This window comes from Talpa europaea (genome assembly GCF_964194135.1).
Source record: "Talpa europaea genome assembly, chromosome: 9".
In the NCBI taxonomy this organism is placed as follows: Eukaryota; Metazoa; Chordata; class Mammalia; order Eulipotyphla; family Talpidae; genus Talpa; species Talpa europaea.
The window spans coordinates 87,170,456-87,197,761 of record NC_140076.1 but is presented as its reverse complement, the minus strand read 5'-3'; the positions used below and the strand labels follow the sequence as shown (position 1 = coordinate 87,197,761).

Genomic DNA, 27,306 nt, shown 5'->3' with positions numbered 1-27,306 from the left:
CATGGAAAGGAATGGATTTAACTTTCATAATGCTTCCTGTGATCTGGACACTGTGTTTAAGCTGGTTAAATGAGCAGCTACATGTTCTCAACATCCATAATTTAAAAATATATATATATTTTTAGAGATTTACATTTGTGCCTCTTCATCTCTAAAGTTTGGTGGCAGGGTAGAGTCCTCCTACCTGATTCCAAATCACTGAAGCAATGCAGGCTGGTAACTGTATAAATCATTATCAGCCATCACCATCAAGTATTAAAGCCAAAGGTGCTTTGTAATACAGTTTACCTCCATTAACATACTAATTTCTCATACCAGTCCCTTAAAATATGTAATACTTATTTTATATGTGAAAAAATGAAGACAAAAGAAGGCTAATTAACTTGGCCAAACAATAGATGAGCCATTTCAGGTATATTTTGAGTATAAAACCAATAAAAGTCCTCTGCTCACAACGCAGCTATGAAGTTAACTATGAAGTTAACTATAAAAGTGTGGTGAACCTCATGGCATCCCAGAGAAAAGCCTTGGATGAAAAGTTTAATTTGAAACACACTACCTAATTTAAAGATATTAAAGGGGGCAGAAATATGAGCAGTGATGGAACCTAAAATAATAGCACCTAGAATGAATGCATTTCTAAGCCATGGTTACCCTCCCCATAAAATGGAGAGCAAGAATCTGATCAGGTCTCTCCCAAGTACCTAGCAAACACAATGAATCTATCAGGGCCTGGTCAAACTCACAAATTCTGCTGTCATCTTGGAGCCCAAAGTATTTAGCTGCAGAGAGGCTACGCAGGACCAAACAAACAAAACCAGGTGGCCTTTCTGCAACATTTCAAAACTCCCAACAAGAAATGATACATACAGGGTTTTTCTTCTTTTTGTCTTTGTCCTTGCTGGGTTTCCGGTTGCTGACAAAGTAATGCAGGGTGCCATACTCCACCAGAGCAGAGAAGACAAAGATGAAGCAAACCGATACAAAGAGATCCATCGCTGTGACATAGGACACCTTGGGGAGCGACTTCCGGGCGATGGTGCTAAGGGTGGTCATTGTCAGCACGGTGGTGATACCTGGGGAGAGGCAATATACAACAGGCCATGTGACTACATCACTGGGAGGTAACTGAATAACTACCTAAACTAGACTTGCCTTTGTGACTTTTGATAAGCAACCTTAGTACCAAGAGGGGAGGCGAAAGATGAGTCCACAAACATTCCCTCCTACCATGCATCTGCTATAGTGACAAGCCTGGGAGACATGTTGAGAAATAGACTGGACAGAGGCCCTGCCCTTATGAACCTCTGATGATACAGAATACTATGACTCAAGGATATAGAGATATGTGTAATTACAAGTCATGGTGAGAAAGAAATTAGTGCAGTGGAATGTTGAGGAAAGACCTCTTTGAGGAGATGTTTAAGTGTTTAAAATTAAAGGAAAGCAAATTTTTTTTTTCACTATTTGCAGATTAAGTAAATTAAGGGAGGGTTTTGAGCAAGGCAAGCCTGGTCTGTTTTTGAACTTTTCAAATGCCTGAAATCTGGGGAGGGGAGGGTTATGATGGATACAATAGAAGTAAATCTTGCAAAGAAGGAAAAAGCTTTTTTTTTTTTTTTTTTCCTTTTTCAGTGTGCACAGAGAAGCCATTGAGAGGCACAAGAAGAGGCAAGAGAGGCATGTGTGAGTGACAAGTTTGATCAATGAATTCTTTAAAAGCTATTATAGGGTGGAAATAAGTATCTCAAAAGTAATATCGTTACTAATATTTATTGAGAACTGCCATGGGAAGCACCCTGTAGGCGCTTCATGTGCATTCTCTATGAATTTTTATAGCAGTTGTTTCATTTTGGTTTCATACTTGAGGAAAAGAACTGGTTCTATGTCCAGCCATGAGTAAGAGCAGAATCTTACTCATGAGCAGTCATACCACCCCCCGCTTCTCTGGCCTGTACCCCAGTTCTTGTATAAATAAATCTTTTTTTTTTAAAAAAAGATTTATTTATTTATGCATACAAGAGCTGGGTATAGACCAGATGCATGGGAGGGTGAACGGATTCACCAGAGACAGAGCGGGCAGCAGAACAGGCAGATTGACGAAACACACTGCTGAGGGGAGCAGCGGGCGAGACAGGAGAGGTCTGCCGCGCCATGTGGGACCCTCGCTGGCGGGCCGGAATCAAACCAGCGCTGCAGAGGCAGCGCTGCAGATAGCTTCACAGCGCTGTGCTCAACCACCTGCGCCACCAAGGGAGGCCCAAATAAATCTATAAAAAAATAAATAAAATCTGTATTTTTTCTAACCAAGGAAACAGGGATCCAGTACTTGAATAGCTTCTAGCTCCAGCTCTGAGAAGCACCTTAGCAGTCTAGGTCTCAGTCTCCCCCCTCTGCTGGACTAGCTCTTTGAAGGCCTACACATTTCTTACTCTTTGATTCTAATTTCCTATCATGACTGGAAGCAACTGTCCACATTCCACTATTGTTACTGATGATGGACTAGACTCCCTTACACTCTGTGACAGTGTAGGGCATATATCCCAATGGCCATTGTAACCGCACAGCTTAGTGTAGAGCTGTGACTTAGTAATAAAATTTGTTGAAAGATTAAGTGAAACAATTCATTGATGAATAGTATGAATGTAAATATATATCTAACATATATAAAGGTCAAAGAAATTCAACCTACATTTGAAAACAGGCACCCATATTGAGAAGCTAATTCCATATAGCAGAAGCTAATATTTATGGAGTTCTTTCTTTGGCCAGGTTCTGTGCTGAATATATATATTCACTTCATAATGAGTTAAGCACTTTTTTTTTTTGCAGGTGAAAAACTGAACACAGAGGAATAAGAAATGTACCCAAGCTACAAGCCTAGGAAGTCTGACTTCAAAAGCTATGTGTGCTCTGAACCATGTTGTTGTTTCCTCTCCAAAAGAGGTGTATAATATGGGTTATTGAGGGGTACACCCTATTGTCATGGTAGAATGTTCTAGAAATGATCAAGTTTCTCATTAATAAATGGGGGAGGTTTACAGCTGAGAACCCCATAGGTTTTTCACTAAGGTTAAATAATACTCATATAGTGTCCATTTCTAGTAGTCTCACTGATAATAGAGAAGATAGATCTGGTTCTCAAACTTATAAAGCTTCATATAGGTTGTCTACATACTAATTAATGTATGTAATTCTTGATTGTCCTTAATTATAGCCCATACTTTTGTGTAGGAATTTAAAATCCAAGTTGGTATCTTGGGCTTTACTGAACATTCAGGCCTCAAGCCACACTTAACCTATGAAAAGTGAAAATGTCAATATTTATATAGTAGATGCCATAAGTTCACTTATGAACATCTGGCATGTCTGACATGTAAGATAAACACTACACCTAGTGAATTAGAAAGTTATTTTTTTTAGGCTACCTGGTAGTTCCCAGTCATGTACAAACAGAATCTAAGAATTGTTTCAGTAATAGCTTCATGTTTCTTACTGGAGCCACAGGTAAGAACAATGCAGACTGGACTAGTAGTTTTAACTGATCTACCAACCAACAAGATAGATTGATGTGATTTTTAAGTCCAGTTTTTAGTAAGCAAAGAAAAGTCTGTTACCTGGGATAGATGAAAAATACCCAATCCATTTATGCATTCCTGTAGTAAGCTCCGCGGGCACGTTACCACGCCTCACAGTGCTTGGATGAAAAATGCCAATTGGCATTTTCATTGTTTTACCCACTGTCATTATATTATGATTAACCAATATCACCTGATAATAGAGAAAATAGATCTGTATGCAAGTAGCATGAGTTTCTAGGTGACTGTTCCCCATGATCTTGGGCATCTGAGCTCGGGAAACAGTCTCTGAGTTGTGTGGGTCTGTGTGTCTCACTCATCAAAGCACTTGGCTGTAACTGTTCTGTGGCAATGAACTTAAAAGTCCACAGGTATTTAAGGTCATCTGGTTTAACTTATGCTTTCATCACTGGAAAAGGTCACAGGACTCAAGGCAGTTTAGAGAAACTGGCTCAGCTCATTTCCCTACATTTGCCACAACTGGCCTTCCACAAGGTCTCATTGCCAGCAAATCTAGGTGTTATGAGCTTAGCTGCAGCTGCACTACCAACTGGCTGTGTGACCTTGTGTAGGTCATTTAACCTTGCAGGTCCTCTGCTTTGTGGCTCTAAATAATATGATGAAAATGTGTATTAGCATCACAACTTTTACATGCATTTGTTGTGAAGGGGAGAAGACTTGGGGACTGTATTGAACATGCCTCACATAAACAGTCAACAAATAAAAGCCCCTACCTGCTCTTTGCTCAGGCACTTCCTCCGTTCTCACCCATCACTCACTTCCCTCGACCCCTGCTCCCACACCTGTCTCCTGCCAGTGGATACTCATTTACTGAGTGGTTGAAATGAGCTACCGATAGCCAGAGGAGGGGATCTGGCCAGCAGGAGTCTAGACTTCAGAAAGGAGAGGTGGATTTGAAACCTTTTCCTTAAAGTATTTCTGGGATGGGTAGTTTAAAATGCATCCAAGCGTTTGTTCCATCCATTGTAAGGACACACATCAACTGGATGATCACTGAGGTAGCAGCCCTGTGGCAGGAAGGGTGCTGGCAATGAGAGAGACATTTTCATCCCAATGTGAGGCAGGGATATGGTGCAGTCTGCTCCCAGTGCTGAGGAAGAGTCCTCAAGTAATATGCTCAATGCTCAACATATTTTGGGTTTGTTTCAGCATGTGGTGACAGCATAGTGTAAACAGGACTTGTAACATGAAGTACTGCATGTAACAGGAAAAAAAAAAACTTTGAAACAGATGGGAGACTGAAATAGGTTTAGAAGAGGACAAATATGCAAATGATGCTTTTTCATCCAATAATTGCTTTAACCCTCAGTTTTCATGGCCTCATATAGATCATTTTCACAGAAAACGACAGTAGTTGCTAACATTTCTGAGGTCTTATGGGGTTCTGTATTGTTTAAAATGCCTTATTTGATCTAATAAAACCCCGTAAGTTGGGCAAAGAAAATGACATTTTTTTTACATGTAAGGGAACTGATTTTTAGAGCTAAAGGGCATTTCCAAAGTATTCTATACATGTGGGTGATGTCCAGATTGGCTGGACTTCAGAATCTTAAAATTCTTAACTACTACTGCATGACACTTCTTCACTAGTTGAAGAGTGAGCACAAGATGTGGTTCAAGTTCTTATAATATGGTTTTATATTCCCCTTTTCAATAGCTTTTTTCTTAGATTCTTAGAAAAATTTTTCAGGGACCTGGGCTGCCATGTCCATATGAGTCTGTGGCTTTGTTACAATGTATGTGAGCCTTCTTCATGTGAGGAAAAAATTATAAAAATCAAAATTATGTATTACCATCTATAACAGATTATGCAAACTGGAAATAATCCTAAAACTAGGGAGAGGGGCTTCCAATATTTCATAGGTAATTGTGTTTTTCCAAGGAGATTGCTTACAGAGGCTCTTCCATGGCCCTTAGCGTGTGTGTATGTCTCCAGATGTCACCATGATAACTATGCCTGCTGGAATTAAACAGCAGCAAGTGCTGAGCTGGGAAATGTGTGACAGTTGACTCTAAGAGGCAACCTGATTTTTAGGTTGGCCATATCTGTGGGCTTAATACTTTCACCTCTCTGAGTTCAAGCTACCAATGTCAGATTACTGAACATAAGCTTGGCAAAGGATAAAGAGTCAGCTCTCGTAAGTGGGTGGGAGTGGTTCCAGCATCTTCTGCCCAGGGATCAAAACAAAAATCTGTTGAAATTAGAAATTGGTTTCCCCCCCTAATTAATGTAACTATATTAAGAAAAGTTACTAAAGAAAGTTGAGTGAAGTAACTAAACAGAACTAGAAAACTTCAAACTATTTTTACTTTTGAGTAAAAAGTACCAACCTAATTTACTTTTGATTTTCTTTAAAATGAAACCAGTGGCATTTCTATGTAATTGCTGACTGGACTTAAAAGCAAATCAATTTAGAAAAGGAATGCAGATTACTTGTATTGGGTACTTGGGTAATTCAGTAAAAGGAATATGTCTTACCTAAAGAAGTTCTGGCTGGAACAGCATCCTTATTGATCCAGAAAGACACCCAGGATAGGACAACAATGAGCGTACAGGGGATGTAGGTCTGGATGGTAAAGTATCCCATTCTTCTGCTCAGGTCAAAGTAGACAGACATAACCACATAATCTCCTGGAAGAGAACAGATGACAGCAGGGCTCCCCTTATCAAAAACTGCAACGCTTTTGAAAGTAAGCATATATTCAAGTCAGGTTCACACATTAAAACAGAGTTCTAAACCACCCCACACCTGTGAGAATGACCTATATCAGTAAGACCAGAAAAAGCAAATGTTGGTGAGGGACTGGAGAAAAAGAAACACTTGTGCACTGTTGCTGAGTGTGTAGACTAGTCTAGCCTCTTTAAAAAAGAGTATGCAGATAAAAATATTGAAAGTAGATCTACTATATGATCCAGTAATTTCACGCTTTGGTATGTATCCAAAGAATGAAAAAACTCTAAAGGGACAAAAGTTCTCTATGTTAATTGCAATACTATTTAAAATCCCAAGTTATGGGAACAACCTAAGTGTCTGAAAACAAATGAATGGAGATATAATAGATATGTACAATGGAGTATTATGCTGCTGTAAAAAATGATAAACCATTGGCATTGTAACAAAGGAATAAACAAAAGCAAAGTAAAACAAACCTTTGTAATCTGACAGCAGAAGTGAGGCTTCCAGAGAGGGCAGGTGAATAGGGGGTGGGATGGCAGCAAAGCGATAAGGACTATAGTAGACTACAGCGGAAGATAATTGGTGCTTTGGTGGTGGGTGTGGAGTGATAACATCCATTTTTAGGGGTAAACCTACACCCTTAAAACATAGAATTTTGTACTCAATGTTACCTCATAAATAATATAAAAATAATAAGTAAAATTCCATGTCCTTCATTATATATGATTTCAACTGAACTTTAGCACCTTTTAATAACTGAAATTAGAAAATATACTTTGGAGACATATGCTAGTTATTATATATGTTATCTTTATACTCTTAGAGAACATCACTTTCAAAGATTGTGTCTGCTCTCACAATGTTAGTTGAACACGAGACCACTTTTCAAATGTTGCTGCTTTTTTTTCTTTACTAAATTATAATTTGTTCTAAAAGGCATGGATAATGAAATCCAAATCATGTGTTTTAATTTAATCATTTAGCTTCCTGCCTGTTTCACTATTTACTTGGCTGATTTAGATCTGATTTGAAAATAATGTACTTTAGAAGCTGCATGCAGAGAAGAATGACTGAACCGGGTGAATTGTATATTACTGCTCAGTCCAGTTCCTTTCTGCCTCAGGCTTCCCTCCGTATCCTCTCAAGCTGCTGAGACAGAAAATCCTTCGTGGTCTACTCCTGGAGGGATTAATGATGCCCCCGTAGCCCTGTAGTATTTCCTAACTGGGGTTATGAATACCTACTAGCACTGTCTTTTAGTTGCTTTGTCTAAGTCAAGACTGGGTAAGGCAGTGACTGTGACCCACACACTAAATGGGGAATTAGGCTTCCATGGCAATATATGCTCCTGCCCTGAGATCAATAAGTAGCAATTATGGAGCAATTATCCCTGAAAACTTAAAGTAGGAATTTCTTAATGATAAGAACTAGATTTTGGCTAGCTGCCTAAGATTATGCTCATTCTGGACATAAGCTATTTAAAATCACAGCATTTCATAAATTAGTTTGGTCTTTGCTTGTTATGATTTAGATGTAATAGATACAGGCTATAAAGAATAAAGGCATTTAATTTGCAATGATCTCTTTTAATTTCTATATTTTCCTTTCTTGTTTCTTTGATCAGAATGCCAGAGGCAAATGAAAGTTTTCTGCATATTTTAAATGAAACTTTAGATTTATTTAAAATATTTTAATTTGTAGGCAATTTTACTAAAGCTCTTAACTCCTTATGATGTAAGTGAATGAGAAGCTATGCTTTGGATTAATGATCTGACTCTTGTAAAGGTGAACTTTAACTTTGCCTCAAGTAACAAGGTAATTATCTCAACTCAATTTTCCACTTCCCTTTAGGTCAGAATCTAAACTTGCACAGCCTATTTATCTATCAATTTCTATTTTAAGGTAATAGCTTCTGAGCATCTTTCATCTTTGCCAGCAAATCCAAAGCTTTTCTTCCACTAGATTATAATTCAAACCTTGGAAAGGGTCATTTAAAAGCAAAGCTGCTTCATAGTGACAGCCTGATGCCTGTCTTATCTCTAAAGCCACATCACTGTTTGTATTTTTTAAAAACTCCTGGGCCGAGGAGCCTATAAAATCAAAACCCCTTAAAGTGCCGCGTCAGTGGTTCCTCGTGCCCAAAGGGTTTAAATGCCAACCACATCAAAGATGTTTTCCAGCCACTTCATATCTATTCTGTTGATTTATCCTAACATATGATTTTTAAAGTCATAGTATCGTATAAATTAGGTTGGTCCTTGTTTTTGTCCTCATTTAGGATACTTTATATACAAGCTAAAATTGAAGTAAAATAAGTGATTTGAATAATACCCATTAATGTCGATATATTTCTTGTGAATTTATGTCACATTTTAGGCAGAGCCACAAATGTGAATGGATAGTGAAGTCCAATTTTTTTTTTTTTTTAGCTTGTGGTGTTAACCTTGTTAAAGCTTTAAAACTGAGACTCTTTTAGGGTATTCACACTCTTATTTCAAACATGGAACATGGAAACTCAAAAACTTAGGGAAGACTGCCTTCCCTTCTGCTAAATAGCTAAAATAAAAATATTTTCTGGTTACCAGTCACAAGGGCCTATTATGTACAGATACTAGACTGAATAGTTTGTATATATTTTTAAACCTCCTAGACACTCTGTCGGGATGGTGAGTAAACAGGCTTTTCTTTATTCCTCTTCTGATTCTTACTCCAGTGAAATATAGTTGAATGGAGCAGACATTTTTCTAACAGGTTAACTCTGAAGGCATAATTTGTGTTAATACTCTTTACATTCCTTCCTCTAGACTCTTTTTCATATTTAATCACTATTGTGCAGAAAGCACTGTATTAAAGTGGAAATTAAGAACTATGGAATCTCACATAAATTAAAGGGATTGAACGAGAACAATTTTTTTTCTCTGGCTACAACTCACAGAAAGAGGTGCTGGGACATTGCATTAGCTCTCTCTTCATAATGCCTCATTAAACACTTGAAATGAGGCATGATTTTCTGAGGGGGATTTTGACCACAGGCAGGCAAGCTATTTGTTGGTTGCAGTTTAATTTGGGGAAATTGTTTTCTGAAATTAGATCTGTTCCTCACTAACATGCCAAATAAATTTAAGATGGACTGAAAATCCAAATTAAAGCATGAGTATAAATATTACACAAGGAGAAAATAGAGGAGAATGTAATCTTGGAAAGGAAGTATCAAGTAAAACTTAGAACTTTCATATTATAAAGAATGCTTCAGATGATTTTTAAAGGCAAGCTATCACACTTGAGTAAGATTTCCAAAATAAGAACTCAAAGGCTGAAAAAGGAAATCTGAATTTTTAACTAGGCTACACAATCTGAGCAAATCATGGACACTAAATATCTGAAAAGATTCTCAAGTTTAGTGGTGATCAGTGAAATACAAAGGAAAGTCATAGTATTTTATATTTATCCTAAAAGATTAGGGGGAAAATAAACTGATAGATGGTTTCCAGAACTAACAAGACATGACAAAGAGCAGCGCTGCACTCCCCTGGAGGCAATATAAACTGATGTCAACTTTTCAGAAGGTAATATGCAAGTACATGAAACGCATACTGTACTCTCTGGTTTCTAGGATTAATACGAGTTTTAAACATTGCTTTTCAATTGGCACCAAGTTTTTCTGAGGTTTGCTGTGTGCACAAAAGAATGAGGACACTACCCAGACCATGGGTAGAGACCAGTCCCTAAGTTTAGGAGTCCAGAGCATGGTGAAGGAGAAAAGATGCTTAAATATAATCAGTCACTAACTGCTCTGAGTTCCATCCCCAGCCTTTCTGGACCCATCACTGCCCAATATTCTCAGTGGTGCTTTTAAGGAGTGGCTCTCCTTAGCCATGATGGATTTACTCCAGCACCTAGGCCCTTCGAGGTCAGGAAAGGGAAAACACACACCTACTCTGCAGAACTGAGACAGAAGGGTCCTGGGGTAAGGACAGGATAGGTCTCAACACATTTTTGCTATTACCACGGGTTGGTATACAAAAGATTAAAAACTTGTTGACTCTTGGATTTGCTGTAGAAACTTGCTTTCATAAATGTTCTTGACTTTTTTTTTTTTTTTTTGCGATTTTTGAGCAATCCACAACTTACCAAGTTGGCCGCTATGTGAAAAGGGAGTTATAGACCCAGAAGAGAGTGACAGACTTTGAGACCAGACTGGTTCACACTGGAGCTGCAAGCACAGACCTTGAGACCAGACTGGTTCACAATGGAGCTGCAAGCACAGGGCCCCCATGAGACGCTCACCTTGGACATGGCCACGAGCCCCGCATGACCCCCGCGCTGCAGCTCATCAGTGCTCACAACTAGCAACAACTGGACGTTAGCCAAGTCCACTCCTTGTTTTCTCAGCCAATAAAGTTTAATTCCCTTTTTCTCAAACTCCAGTCCTAAAATCACATCTATCCCCAGCCCCCAAGCTTCCCAAGAGTCTCTCTCTCATGTCCTGAGAGATCTCTAGAGTTCTCTTTCCTTTCTATTTTGCTAATCAATAAATACAGATGCATGCCTGCCTGCCTCTCCACTGTCTGTGCAGACCTCTTTTCAATCTTGACCAGAGTCTCAAGAGCAGGACCCCTAGGTTTATCCCTCCAACACCCAGTAGGTGGAGCAGTGAACAACAGCTGGTTCACCCCATTTATGTGCCTGTGTAGTTAGGGGTGGGATTGGGACTGGACCCTCTCCCTTGTTCAGTGACAGTTGTGCCATCAAGAAGTCAGACTAGGAGAGACCTGTAAACAGTATCAAAACTCAGTAGCATTAGAGCTCTGGGAAACATTGGCCTGCGGATTTATTTTCCACACCTGATTAGATGATGTTTCTGGCAAGCATATTTCTAAAAGTTCTCATCTAATGATACCAGTCTTCACAATCCTTAAAGAGATCCATGCTCCTTCAAAGTAAGTGCAAACTCCTTAGCACCTGCCCCCACCCGCACCCTTCCCACCCCCCCCACACACACACACACACACTCCATTTGGTGACCAGACCTTTGCTAATGCTGTGGTCATAAGTCAAAGTTAAAATTGAATGAAAAATTTAAATCCCTTTACTCAGTGGGTCAAGCCACATTTTAAGTGCTCAAGAGCTATATGTAGCTGGTGGTCACTGTTAAGGTAGAGATTATAGAGAAGTCACTTCCTCAGGGAAAGCTTAATCCAACAATGTTGGATTAAATGCTTTCTACTCATGCCTTTCCCTTCCATTGTTTCAGTATAGGAGCCATACTGCTTCAAATGGATTCTTGTCCATTTACCCTGACCCATCCTCACCAGTCCAGCCACATCTTGCACCATTTTATGATCTCAATTCTACATCCACCCAGCCTGATTTGCTTTCTGCACTCCCAAGGGGTTCTGCTCATTCTTTTGTCCCCATTTGCCATATGTTGTCCCAACTTCTGGCCTATTCTCTGCTTTTCTCACACACACACATCACACTTCCAATCCCTTCCAGAATCACCTGCTGATACCAGAACACATTAAAATTCTTCAGTTTGTCATGTAAGACTTCTCTGTCCTCACCTTAAATAGAACTCCTCCACATTCCAACTACGGTTCTTGCAGTCCCTGAGATGCCTCCTGCTACCCACTTGCCTTTGGATTTTCCCCACGCTGATTCCTTTGGCTCAAAGCCTAATGTCCCCATCGTCAGAGAAGCTCTTATTAGATCAAATGTCTTTATGGTAGCATATGGCTACCACTATAGATCTCTCCACAGTGGAAAGGATATGATGGATGTGGATATTGGATTACATTTTCCACTATATATAATTAGCACATGAGTTCAATGAGATAGCTATACCTATTTTACTCATTTTATACTCGGCATATACTATAGTGCTTGGCTATCAGAATTCCACAATTATTTGTTAAATGGATAAATGCTGTAGCTGATAAAGCCATGAAGAAAATCCCAGGTGAACCATACACTCACAGCATTAAGAACAGAGAGCAGAGATCAAGATGGGCTTTTAAAATAGTAAATTTTACTTTAGAAATTATTGCTTCTGGGAATATTTTTGCTGGGTACCTAGCTGAACTTAACCCCCTGAGATGTGGATATAAGGTCACAGTAAACTATTAGAAATCTGAACTGCTTGCCAAAAAGAAAAAAAAAAAATGTGAGGGGTGAATATGGGGAAATATAGAATACTGGGGAGAGGGGGGTGGGATGGTATATTTGACCACTGGATTAGAATCCCCTGTTCACCTTAAACAGGAACTGATTATGATAACTGAAAATAACAACAAAAGTTCTAATTACAAAGTGATGTTAAAATGACATTACCAACCACCGAGTTTTTTTTTTTTTTTTTTTTAAGATTTATTTATTTTATACAAGAACTGAGGTACAGGCCAGAGTCATGGGATGGTGAAAGGATTCACCAGAGACAGAGCAGGGAGTAGAACAGGTAAACAGACGGAAAACAATGCTGAGGGAAGCAGTGGGCGAGACAGGAGAGGTCTGCTGCGCCATGTGGGTATCTCCCTGGCTGGCTGGGAATTGAACCCACGCTGATGAGTCTGCGGACAGCATCACAGCGCTGCACTCAAACTGCTGAGCCACCAGGGAGGCCCCAACCACCGAGTTTTAAAAATAATTAAAAAAAGAGGGCCTCCCCTGGTGGCATAGGCAGTTGAGTGCAGCACTTTGAAGCTGTCTGCAGCCTCTGCAGTGCTGGTTCAATCCCAGCCAGCCGGCGAGGGTCCCACATGGCACGGCAGACTTCTCTTGTCACAGCTGCTGCTCCCCTCAGCAATGTATTTCATCAGTCTGCCTGTTCTGTTTGTTCTGTTCCCTGCTCTGTCTCTGGTGAATCCTCTCATCCTCCTGTGAATCTGGCCTATACCCCATTTCTTGTATAAATAATTTTTTTTAAATAAATTTTATTTTTACATTCCCCATACAATTGCAACCCCCTTATTTTGACCCCAATCACTCCCCTCCCAGCACCCCGCCCCCCATAGAGTGTCTCTGGTTCATATTTTTTTGTTGATTTTGATTTTCACTTTCTTATAGTTATTCATTTTCCTGGTCCCTTATTTAAGTTTTCTAGATTCCTGCTATAAGTGAGACCATCCGGTATTTTTTTTTTTTTTCTTTCTGGCTTATTTTGCTGAGCACGATCCCTTCCAGCGCCATCCATGTTGCTGCAAATTGCAAGTGTTTATCTTTTTTGAATGCTGAGTAATATTCCATGATGCATATGTACCACATCTTCTTGATCCAGTCATCTATTTTTGGGCATTTGGGTTGTTTCCAAAGCTTAGCTATTGTAAACAGTGCTGCTATAAACATAGGGGTGCAGGTGCTCTTTGGAATTGATGTTTCTGTGTCCTTTGGGTAAATACCTAGGAGTGGAATTGCTGGATCATATGGAAGCTCTATGTTTAGTAGGTCCAGAAATCTCCACACAGCTCTCCATAGTGGTTGGACCAGTTTGCACTCCCACCAACAGTGCAGGAGAGTTCCTTTTTCTCCACATCCTCACCAACATTTGTTGTTGCTAGTTTTTTTAATATGTGCCATTCTCACTTGGGAATAAATCTAACAAAAGAGGTAAAGGAGCAATACAAAGAAAACTATAAAACACTGTTAAAAGAAATAGAAGAAGACACAAAGAAATGGAAAGACATCCCCTGCTCATGGATTGGAAGAATAAACATTATTAAAATGGCCGTCCTACCAAAAGCAATATACAGATTCAATGCTATTCCAATCAAAATTTCAATGTCATTCTTCAAAGAAATAGAACAATTATTGGTGAAATTCATATGGAATCACCAAAAACCCCGAACAGCCAAAGCTCTCCTGAAAAAAAAAAAGAAGGGAATGGAGGCATCACACTCCCAGACTTCAAACTATACTACAAAGCCATAATCATCAAAACTGCATGGTATTGGAACAAAACAGACACACAGACCAATGGAATCGAATAGAAAATCAGAAATAAACCCACATATTTATGGTCAACTAACCTTTGACAAAGGAGCAAAGAATATGCATTGTATAAATAAATCTTAAAAAGAAAAAGGAAAAAAAAGAAAGAAAAGAAAAGGAGGAAGGACAATCAGCTCCATCAGAGTTATCACATTATGCTTATTAAAAAATCGATTAGTGATTTGAGCCTCTTGGCCAGATCCAATTAGTGAGAGAAGAGAACAAAGGGGCTTGGCCACTAAACAGAACTCACTGTCTTCCAAGTTAACTCTCATAGGTGTGTTTTTCATTTCAAAAACTCACCACTTCTATTTCATCTGTTGTTTGTTTATGCTCATAGGTTGAAGGTGAAAGAACAAAGAAGTGGGTGGGGAAAATAAAATGCAATGTGTAATTTGTCCTTTCATTTTTTTTCCAGGTCAAAGCTAGCTTTTAAAGATGCCCTCTAATTTCTCCACTGAGAAGAAAGCACAGAATTGTGGAGAGGGGCTGCTGCAAGTTACGGATACAATTCCCTAGGCGCAGAACTTGAAGTCAGATTTCTTTTAAGGGTGACTTGTTGAGGGTTAGTTGTCAGGAAAGCAGGGGTGTGGGGTGGAAATACTAACCATGGGTTTGTGCAAGGAGAGGCTCCAGGAGGTCCAGGAATAAACTACAACCCCATCGGTGCCACCATGAAGCAAGAGCAGCAGACTTGGGCACTCTGCATGCTGAAAGGGGGATGGTCTTGATTTCCCAGCTGCAAGGCTCTGTTTTGGTCAAAGGCTGTTCTCCAAAGAAGGAAGTAGTGGTGGGCTGTTAACACCTGGCAAGGGGAGTCATTGCCCCAGCTCAGAGAAGGTGATGGGAAGGTGAGTCATGGACAAATGAATAATGTCCATTACGAGGACTTCAATGTCAGACTGGCTCGGTTCAACAATCCTGGCACTGCCTCTAACTGGTTATGTGATTTGGAGCAAGTTTCTTCACACTGGCTCTCAACTTCCTAGTCTGTAAAGTTGGAATAAAAACAGAACTCACCTCATTGGGTTATTGTGAAGCTAAAGAGAATTGTGCTTGGTATAACCCCTGGCACAATGTTAAAAGTCCATGAATGTCTGTTATCATTACAGAGGAGCCTAGTCTATGTCATGTATTTAACACTATTCCAGCGCAGGTAAGCACAGAGGAGACATTACTAAGTGTTCAAAAGAGAACTAAATAAAGTGAAGAAAGATCTTAAAATTTATCCATATCAACCAGTTCTGTTCTCAAAAGCAAGCAATTGAGACCCATGGAAGAAGCTGGGTATTTTATCCTGGGACACAGAGTGACCTAGTTACACAGCTAAGACTCTTGCCTCCCAAACCAGTACTCTCTCTGTAGCAAACAGACTATTTACTTTGAGCCAGTAGTTAGGACCACGGGGTTAAAGTAAAAAAAAAAAAAAAAAAACCACAAAGTGTAATAATTAATGAATGCATTTAGTATAGAAAACTGGTTGGGACAACTGGGAGCTCCAAACACAAAGCGAACAATTCCTTTCATTTGCTCTTGAACCTTATATGGTAGATGGATTATCTTTGGAGACTCATTTGTCTAGAATTGCTGCCTGTCTGACTCTACAACCATACTAGAATTTTCCTCTTGGAGATGGCCTTAGATGAAAGGGCACTCAATATTCTCAAAACCTTCAGAAATTAGTGGTTTTCTCCAGGTTTACATAGTGAACCCAGGTATTTGCTAATATCCCAGTTCTCTGTGCTCCTTTACTAGAAAATTATTTTTATTAGTTTAATAGCTTCTCTTCTTCACCTAAAAATGCTACCACAGATTCTTAGCCGAAAGAAGTCTTTCTTAATTATTCTGCGCCCGTCATCAAATTCCAACAATGAAGCAAATAAGTTTACCTTGGGATTTACAGAAATAAAGCAGCTCTGATCCAGAAATCAAAAGCTGGAGATAGAAAGGAATGAACTTGCCATTTTGATCCATCTAAAGGGAATGCAATTTCCCAACATAATTAAATCTAACTCCTACAAACATCTGACTAGACACTAACACATGTTTTACATAAGTGCAGAATGGTTTATGGAAGCAGGGAATGTAGAGAATCAGTCCCAGGATTCAACTATCAGTGATGACATTAACAAGGTGCAGAGACTTGGACAAGTTGCTAGAATTCTCCCTGCAAAATAGGGATAATTATACTTACTGCTAAGGCTGTTGTGAAAATCACATTTGCTGATGATAGGAGAAGTATCTTGTGGTCTTTTAGACACAATGTATAGGTGAGCTGGTACTTGCAGCTTCCTAAGGACACTTGTTTCATGAAATAGTTTCTATAACATTGGTTGGTGAGCTTACTGAATGAACTTTTCCCTTAACTTCTGTTAAAATGCTACCTGTAACCTTGAGGAATAATAAGGCATCCACTCTTGTTCTTGTTTCTATGAACAGTAACATGATTAACACCGTTATTTTAAAATAGCTCACAGATTTGTGTCACTAAAATTATATGTTATCTACTAACATGGACTCTAAAGTGCAGGCTCATTATATGTCAGCATGGTTTGACACAGGTGACAGAAGTAAATGTCAGAAGAGAGATGCTTTTGAAGAGCACATATGATGGTATAGCTGTGTCTGTTCCTGTCAAGTTCGATAAGGAAGCAAGTCTGACTTAATAGAGGTATCAGTGGAAACTGTGAGAAAGACAGTTGTCATTTGCCTCCTGTCAACCATAGGCAAGTCCTGGCTGAGGAAGAACTTCATGCTCCTTGTAATTAGAGGCTGGAACTGATGTGTCACAGTTGTAATTTCAGGGCCACAGAAAATGGGTCAATATGTTAGACACTGCCATTCTGGCCTACACATGATGAGGCTGCACATACAAAGGAGAAGAGCAGAGATCTTATTTGTGACCTGCAGAAAGAAGAAAGATTTCCTAATAGAAAAAGGCTCGAGGCACAAGTCTGCATTTGCAGGTCTGTTCAGCAAGGGCAACCACCTCTCCCTCTTCCCTCATTTTTTCCCCAACCTATTAAATTTCCACCCTTTCAGAAGTACTGGGGAGAAAAGTTTCTGCTCTAACCTCACTTTATTTGTTCAACCTGATTGGTGAATTTGGGACATTTGTTTCCTTACTGGATGGGCCTAATCATTTATTGCATCTGTTCTTCATTTGATAAATTCTCCTGAGTCAAGACATTCACTAATTTTTTGGAGATTAACCTAGAGTTACATCACATCTCCCAAGTTTTCAAGCAGCTATTCTAAGCCTCTATGATGGTCTTAAACACTCACCTCTCCTTTGAATTGCTTAAAATCAAAGCTTAGATTTTGATGAGGAATGGTAAGAATCCCAACTGTGACTACAAACTTATATTCCAGACCAGTGCCACCAGCAACAGACATGACATTTGAACTCTCACTTTGGAATTTATGAATGTAGCTCACAAACAGTTCCAAAATCAGGAGAGACATGAGGCAAACTCAGGCAATAAGGGAAATGTTAATAACGATCAGACCTCAAAACCAGAAACCTCTCCTAGAGAAATTGGCATGTTAGTAGAAATACATTAGTGTCCTGTTGTTTTCACTCTTTTGATGGGCCTGGCATGACATTGCATTGGAAGCCAGGCCTGATTAATCTCACGCGGGCACTGACATTTTCTTAAAGAAAGGACTCCACAGAGTTTGAGAAACCCAATGTTATCAGAATACCAAGCATTCTTAAAATGGTCTTGAAAGCACCTCAAAAAATGACACTCAAGTTCATGCAGCTGCAGCAATGCTGCAAAAGGTCAAATCACAAAATGTTCCCCACATGTCAAATCACCCCTGGGAATACATTGCAAAATTAGAGGTTTACAGACTTCACCTCACTTGCTGTTTGCTCTATGCCCAAGTACTCAATTTTAAAATGTTTTATGTTGAGCCCTCTCTCCTATAACCCCAAAACTCTCACCCAGGAAGGTTTGCATTTTGTGATATGCAAAGTTTTTAAAGCTGTCTATTGATAATCATTTATTAAAAAAAATGAGCTACAAAAAATTCTCTACATTATAACAGAAACAATATAGCATTAGTTCTTCAAAGCTCAGCTTCTCTAAATAGGGAAATTTTATGCTTTGATGGGAAAAGCACTGGACTATGGGTCAGCAGACCTGGGTCTAATCCATATGACCTTGGATGAACCCCTTCTCCTTTCTGGTTCTCTTTTTGTCTCCTTTGTAAAACATGCTAATTTAATAAAATACTGGATCTTGTGGAAACCCTATGTAAAATGTTAAATATTATTTTAACATTAAGAATTATCAGCGATCCTCTTTAAATCTGTATATTTGAAGCATAGGTCCAAAGTTCACTAATGGGAGTTCTAAAGTTTACAAATATAAAGACATGAGGCATTTGGAAAATACTGAAAACAGGTTATGTCTTAGTTTGACATTCATTCATTGTATAGCCATGAACAGGTTACTTAACCTCTTTGGTCTCCATTTCCCCACATGGAGAAGTGGAAATAATCTTCATCCCTACCTCACAGAGTTGTGATGAGGGCTAAGTGAAATGATTCTCCCATAGAGTGTTTAGAACACAGACTCAGGCATACCAAGTGCTAAATAAATGTTCCTGAATGTCATTACCATCTTGCACCTTTCCTAGTATTTTCACATAACTCAGAGCTTCTTATGGCCTTGAGAATCTAACTATATATCAGAGCTGTTCACTTTGATTTGCATTTACATTATATATCAAGTTTCTCCACCCATCAGGAAGTCAGAAGCTCTGTCCCATTCTTTCTTCCTCTGATTTTAAACCTCAAGATTCTAGTGCATGGATGCTGCTTCTCTTATATTGTAATGGCCACTGGGGGTCAAAGACAAGAGAGCAGAACCATCCATCCTCTCCTTGACTTGTCAAGACTGTTAGAAACATGAGGACTTTAGAAGGTCACTATACAGGCAGGACACAAGACACCTCCCAACTAGAGGGCAGCTGGCCTTGGGATGTGTGTGCACCCTTTGCAGACCCAGTAGTCACTGCAGTGTTGGAAAGATAACATCTGTCCTGCCTCAACTCTATTGCTAGGCACAGATACCTTCTTTCATCCATCCCAAAATCCTTGATGTGACTTAATTGTGTAATAAAGGGAAATAAAATGAAGTGTTAGGACAGAAATGTAACCCATATATGCTTTCAGATTATATTTGGGCTTCAGTACTTAAGTAATCTTTAATTTTAATGTATATGTCAAAGAATAGATTCTAGCATCCATTGTTGGCCACACTGGGGAAGGGGAAAGTGTTTCTTTCATGTTATAAAGGACAATCTAGATCAGGGGGTTGAGACCCAGCATTCTCTGTACATAGGGAAGATGAGAACTGTATTTTTGAGCAAAATGGGTTTCTGAGCACAACTGTGCTGGGCAAAGAGTCATGTGAACCAAGGTATGTTGGCATCTGCCTCATCTAGGGCTTTGGCTATTGCAGGATTGCTATAGGAGATTATCAAAGGCCCACCAACTCCTCTTATTTTTTTTTTTAATTGGCACTTGCTTTATTTTCACAGATGGTGTTCTGTGTCTAATCAGCATCAAGAACAATGGTGCAAAGTTCTGTTCAACAAAACAGAAGCTGTCACTGGCCTGACTACATAGGGACTTTTCAGGGCTTTCTCTGCTGAATTAAAATTTTGATTTCATCCTGCAGTGTCAGAGCTGAAGGGGAATTTAGAAATCTAGCTGTTTTCTTCATTTTACAAATGACTAAATGGAGCTTGGAGGACGGGCTTGCCCAAGGTCATTGCTCACAGCACAAACCTTCCCTGGAAGCCAGTTATCTCAGTTATCTCAGTTTACCCCTGAGTGCTTTTTTATTTCCATTAATACCACCATTTAGATAACTAAAGTATGAGTTGTACATTTGAACTATGCTTTATGCATTAAATTTTAAACTAGATTTTCTCCCTTCTTTCACATATGTGAGTTCCTTTCTGTGACGTAACAACTACTTTTGTGATTCACCAAAAAAAAAAAAAAAAAGAAGAAGAAGAAATAGTAACAATCCTTAAGTTGAAGATGTCTGTCATAAGTCATTACTAATAGAAAAAATTCTGTAAATTCTAACATACCTCGAAGAGTTAGTTCAGTCTGATTTGTAGGCTTGGTTGTATGTGACCCCTTCTTTTTTCCTCTCTATTCCACAGATAAATGAATATTTCTTAATTCTATTTATTTTACATTTAAAAGGACATTATTTATTAGGAAAAGAAGGAAAAAGAGGGGCACCTGCATAGTCACAGTGGGTAGGAGAGCTGCCTAGTTCTCCATTTTAAAGAGCTCTGCTATTTGCTAACACACCACTATGTGTGCAGCATTGAGGCAAAAGCTTCTCTATCGATGATCAGGAGAGATTTCTCTAGGAGGATGTGATGTGGACATTAGCGAATGTGCATCCTACTTGGGAGCTGATAATGAACAAAGGAATATCACTTTCTTCCTTTCCATAGCCTGCCCTGCAGAGGGGGGAGAAATCTTACTCTTTCTTCTCAAGCAGCTTCTATAGGATGTGCACACTGTACAGTTTATTAGCAGTAACATACAGCATCTTCACTTTAACCAATTCCTCAATGACATATTGGATTTTGTAGCATGGCAGTAACAATGGGAAATGTTTGTGAAAACTATTTCGCTTGCCCTAGGGCATTACAGAATTGAAAAGAACTGTGTTAAGTTGCTTTAAGTTCAACATTAGTATCTTTAATCTTTTCAGCAGTGGGGAAGATACTCTTGGTGATGTTGTAAGACTTGTATTCTAAAGAAAGTGGACTCCTCTCTCATCTGCCATATGTATGTCAGGTTTTTTTTTTTTTAATATTTATTTATCACTGGGTATAGTCAGAAGCACGGGAGGGTGAGAGAATTCTCCAGAGCCAGAGCGGGGAACAGAACAGGCAGACTGACGAAATACACTGCTGAGCGGAGCAGCGGGCACGGCAGAAGAGGTCTGCCACACCTTGTGGGACCCTCACCAGTGGCTGGGGATCAAACCAGTGCTGCAGATGCTGTGGGCAGCTTCACAGCCCAGCGCTCAACCACTGAGCCACCAGGGGAGGCCCTGTATGTCAGTTTTTGTAGACTCTAATCTCAATTTCTAGTCTACCCCAATGTCAAATGCACCAACTTTACATGTAGCTCATCTTTCATAAAGAAAGATAAATCATAGGACATAAAAATTCCCATAAAATTCATTACTTTTCTTATAGTTTGGCCATTGTTATTAAGAAAAGACACTGATAGATAACACATGGACTATGAACAGACTTGTTTTGTCCCTGGTTCTAAAATCATTTGTTTAAATCACTGTCACTTTGGAGTAAGTCAATATAAATTAACAGGAAAAGAGAAAGTATGCAGTTTAGATTACTTAGAATTAGAAGGAATCTCAAGGATCAACTAATCCAGCTGTAATTAAAGCTCAGAAAGCTAAAAACATACACCCAGAGCGACACAATTGGAACAGCACCAGGATATGGAATTCCAGTGGTTTGATTCTTAATTTGAAGTTTTTTTTTTTTTTTTTCATAGCTACTTTCCTCTCAAACTACTGTGTAGATTTTTGGACCATAAAATGAAATAACTATAAATAGTTATTTATAGTTATATAAATATGCAATGTTAGATATCAACTTGCTCACTTCTTCCATCTTAGAAATGAGGAAATGGAGGCCCTAAGAGTGGTCCCTCAGTCCCCAACCTCCCTCCTAGAGGACAGGAAGCTATGGCTGCTCCTCTGCTGTCAGTTACTAGGTGTGGTGTGGCAGATGTGGTGGAGGGAGGAACAGGGACAGAGGATCTTGGCATTGGGTAAAATTGATTATGTGCCTGCTGACAGCTGAGCTTAGAGAACAGCATTTTGTAAGTACTGATGTTTCCTTTCTATAATATCTTGAGAAGGAAAGCCAGGGACATTTGTAGCATTGTATCTTGAAGAGCTGTGGCATGCTGTTATGTAATACAAACCTAGACAAGGGAAGGAATATGAGCAAATAGTTTCAGCACATGCAGTCAACTGCCCTCTCGGGAGAGACCAAACGGGTCTCTCTGTCTCTGAGAGTACTGCTGAACGGAGACTGAATGATCCACACAAGAATCTGAGCTGAAATCAATATACCTCCTCATAGTAGCTCAGCCGGTAAGAGAAACTCAGGAGTGCAAAGCAGAAGAGAACTTATTTGGGCAAGTCGCCCACATCTAATGCCCAGGAAAGGAAGAGCATTCAGGAAATTGGACAGCACTGACATGAAAACAGGCTTTTTGCCTTTTTCTGGCTAAACTCTGAAGATCTAAGCAAAAGCACATACCTGATATTCTATCTCATGGTTTCCATTTCTAATTCATTCCCTCTTGATATTAACTAACTCTTTTGACCAAAGGTCTCCTTTCTACCCTCTTCCTCACTGAATACCATGCCTCTGACAGACCATTGTATGCCTAAACAACACTCTGTACTCTTGACGTGGTTATGCCGTAGAAATGTACATCTGGGTCTGCACACTGATGCTAGTGTGCCCTGGCTGTAAAACAACAAGCCCAGTACTTGGACCCCTGGACTGTTTCTCCATATGGACACTCAGCTCTCTTATGTAACACCCTCTCCCTTCTGGCTGATCTGGTAGAAATAAGACATGACAAATTAGCTATCTAATGACTGTCCTTTCGAGAAGCATTGCATTTTATGGGAGAATAAATGCCCACACAATGCTTTAACTCAGTGGAGAGGATTTTTAATATTGGGGTTTCTGGTATTATGGAACACAGGAATCTAGAATCATATCCACAGTCACTTCAGCCTCACATACTGGTAATCCCTTAATGCCAGAACTCAATATTGCTCATAACTGGAGATGTCCCCTTCCAATGGATGGGGTACATGATAAATAAGGATATTCCCAATGCAATAATCTCATGAAAATCTTAGGTTTAGTGGTAAACCCTAAAGCAGAAAAGTATATAGGTGACTATTATATAGCCTACACTGGAACATACCAGATATAAACAGAATAATATTCATTGTTTTTCAAGCACAGTTTTAATTTTGGAGGAAAATCCATTTACCCCAAATATCTCAAGTGACTTCAAAAAGGCAATAGTGAATAGATGCTTTTTGTGCCCAAAGATGACATTGATATTCAAAACACATAGATTTTTCAGGGTGTGGAGATTTGATAACTTTGCTAAAAGCAATCCTTAACATGAATCAAGGAGCTGCAGACCATTCTGGTCACTTAAGCTCCATTTCTTATTTGTCTGTAAGATATTTTTCTTAAGAGTGACATTCTTGAGTCCTAATTATGGTAGCTTGGCAGAAGTAATAATGCCTAGAAATTACCTCTGGAATTAATTACTGGGTTTTAAATAGCACCTAATATTTACCGATCACCTGCTAAGAAGACCAGTGGAAGGAACTAAAGATACAAGGGTAAATAAGAAATTGCTAGCTTGCAAGGTGTCACTCAAGACTAATGAGAGACTTCAGAGAAATAGGTAACTCACAGGTGCTAGAAGCACCATGAAGGGGGAGAAAAAAGAAGAGAGTACAGTAGTCTGAGGTTGTTCATCTCAACTGAATAATGAACAAATAGGAGTTGTGAAGTGAAAGCAACAAGAAGAATATTCTATGCAAAGGGAACGGCGAGTGAAAATTCCTTGAAGCAAGTGGAAAAACCACAAACTATTCTTGTGGTCACAATGTATAGTGTTAGGAGTGGGTGAAGGAAAAGTTGGAAAACGCAAGCTTGGGGAAGAAAGCTCATGTGTGCCATGTGATAGGAACTGGAAATTAGGTCTGAGATCAACATGAAGTCTACCCTAGTCCTTCTACCAACAGCCTAAGGGGCTGAATAGAGAATCCTCCTGCTATGATAGCACCTACCTGTACCAAAGTTTTAACCTTATCAAAAGGGGTCAGGTGGAGTCTCCCACTTGGTATAATCCCATCTCCCCTATGCTAATCTAAGACAATAATTTCCTAGGCTCTGTCCGTCATCAGGGAATAACTTGTCTGGAGACTGAATCACACACTGGGAAGAACATCTGGTTCTCCAGAATGCCTTCTTCATACACCGGGGGTGAAAAATGGAGTCACAGAGGCCACACCCACACAGTTATCTTGACTCTGCTGCCCAATATAATAAACCCAAATCTTTTCCTTCTAACAACTTGAAGATTGCAACAACTAGCTTAATATCACACTCTCTGACATGAATCCTTTAACATTTTCAAAGATTACTTTATAATCTTCACAAAATTCTGTCCCGTAGGTTTGTTGCATTCCTCTCATCTGATAATACAATAAGGTGAACGGCAACACTATAACACTATTTCACTCATCTTCTTGTGTGACATATTCAACACTTTTTTCATTTACTATCACTTTTCCATCATCTCTATTTTATTAATCTCACTATGGTAACCATCATCTGTTATTTGCTTCTACATAAATTCTTAGGTACTCTTATCCAAAATCTTTTGACCTACCAGGAATAGACAATCCATCATTTCTATAACATGTGTCACATCTCCTTTAGTATCCCCTCCCCTTTCTTATTCCGTGTAGTCTTTGGATGATCATTACAACCAGTACTCGCAACTGTATTGTCATGTCTCATAATCATCTGAAAAAAATATCACCTTGGTTTAATTTAAATTTCCTTGGACTCCATGCCTCTTCCCTGAAATGAATTTCTTGCTGATCCTTAGATAATCCAGGTAGCTTCTTGCCAAAGTTAAGATGTTGTGGTAATTAACAGTATCTAGAAATCTGGGAATACTGACTCTCAAAAATAGCATACAGGAACCCAAACAAACCTTCCATGTCAGGCCGTAAAGTGTAGCTGCAACATATATTTGTACTGAGTCCTTTTCAGTACCCCGCCACCTGCAATCATGGTAGGGAATAGCTTAATTACTAGGACCCAGAAGCCCATTGATTATTTTAAACCTTCATAACAAAATTTAACATGAATCATAAAAGCAGACAGTAATGACAAAGAGAGAACCCAAGGAGACAAAGATGGCATTAAATGTCCAGATGGTTAAGAAGAAACTCTAGCACCAAATATATTGGACCCAAAGATTCAACTGGAAGCAAATAAATATATATTCTAAGAATGAAGGGGGGAAAATATAGGCAATAGATCCCTCATGTTTTTTCTCTACTAGAAAGTGAAAGCCTTTTCATCTCAGGATATAACACATTTATCCCAAGGTCTTATCTTTTCAGATTTAATTATCTGAAATACTGAGTAAGATGAGGCATAGCCAAACCTGAGCTGATAAAACTGGTCCTCTTTGCTGTTTTTCATATACATGTGTCCCTCCATTCCAAAAGGAACAGAAAACAGCATATTTTATTCATTTCAAGACTTTTCTTAGGTTTAACAAATGTCCTTTTTACATTATGTAGAAGATATCTAGAGCTCTTTTGCAGAGGAGTATTTCAGTTGTATTTAATTGCTACTGAGAATATTTAAGGGGATCTAGGAATGAACAACTGGATCTCTAGCATTGTGTGCAGCTAGAAAATGAAGGAAAATAGCCAACTTTGTTAATTTTTGGAAAAGGTTTTCAAGTTGAGCTATGGGAGAGGGATAGTGTTCTTCACTAAGTCCCCTTCCCTGTGAAGGAGAATGTTTAGAGCAGCGCTATTGATCTCTGCATCCTTCAGTCCATCCAGGGGAATCTGTGTTGCTTAGTGAGCTTTAAAACGAGAAACTGGATCTTCATTGCCCAATTCATTCCTGTTTCTCTTCTTTGTTGGGAGACAGTACCCTAAAAGGCACACCTGTTCTACTCAACTATTCCAGAAATGGGTAATCTTTATTCTCCTGAGTGGTTAATTCTAGCTCTGGGGTTTAGTATGATCTCATTCTTGCACAGGTGTGAGATTTTTCCATGTCTGCTTTGTCAGCAATGAAGAAGATGCTTTGACAACTTTCTACTTACTCATTTGTTTGATTTTATAATTGTTTTAGAACACAAGAGGCAAAAATGTGGTTTTGCTAACTAAACCCTGCAACCTTCAGTATCACAATCACTTGAGTAAGCTTTGTCCTTCCTACATCTAAGCCTTAATTATGCTACTATCCTTGCTTAAGGACTAACAATATAACTTCTAGAAAATAATATGGGAACACTTCTGCATGATATTGAGGTAGGCAGAGATTTCTTAAGGCACACAAAGCATTACTGATAAAATTAAAAACCTGTATTGCTTTAACATTAAGAATGTCTGTTCATTAAAGGGTATCTTTAAAAAATGAAATAGCAATTCCAAAGAATGGGAGAATGGAGCGTGGGAGGACAGATCTATCTGTATCTCCGTATGTATAGATAAATGTCATTTATCATGACATATCATATATGATAGAGATACATATATACAGATAGATCTCTACCTATATGTCTAGTTATCTAGTCAAAAAACTTCTATCCAGAATATGTAAAGAATTCCAACAAACCACTAAGATAAAAATGATGAACAAAGTCTTGAGTACACACTTCACAAGGAGAAATAAGCAAATGACAATAAGCATATGAAAAGATGCTTCAGTAGTCATCAGGGAAATGTAAATTAAAACTACCATGAGATTCTACCATTTGTGCATCAGAAGGGCTAAACATTAAAAGATGAATTTCGAAAGACATGGAAATCACAAGTGTAGGCCAGAAGGTAGGGTATCTATGGAAATTCACTCATGAATATATATATCCAAGAGAAATGCGTAAATGCACCAAAAGCAATGGGCCTGAATGCTTATAGCTACTTTATGGTAGTCTAAGACTAAAACAAACAAGATGTTCATCACTCACAGAATAAATGGAATGTATATTCATGAAATTTTGTATATTAATGAACTACTGCTGCTCACAACAGGGAAGAAGGTACCAAATTGAAGATATCAGATTGAAAAAGATGCATACTATACAATACCATTCATGTAAATTTCAAAAACTGATAGAAGTTAACCAGAAACATTTTAAAAACAGAATAATGAGGGAA

At 38.9% G+C, this 27,306-nt stretch overlaps 1 protein-coding gene across 6 annotated transcripts in view; it reads right to left on the bottom strand.

The window, feature by feature from the left end:
• Positions 1–27,306, bottom strand: part of GABRG2 (gamma-aminobutyric acid type A receptor subunit gamma2) — a gene marked incomplete at both ends in the record, with an annotated part of 96,244 nt that overhangs the window by 2,899 nt on the left and 66,039 nt on the right. For 3 of the 6 annotated variants that reach the window (XM_084241937.1, XM_084241940.1, XM_084241939.1), the window contains 2 exons: positions 871–1,076; positions 6,079–6,231. In XM_084241937.1, the coding sequence (XP_084098063.1) occupies positions 871–1,076; positions 6,079–6,231 (359 nt within the window). Of the gene's footprint in view, positions 1–870; positions 1,077–6,078; positions 6,274–27,306 lie in introns of all 6 variants that reach the window. The other 3 variants (XM_084241938.1, XM_084241941.1, XM_084241936.1) reach the window with 2 other exon arrangements.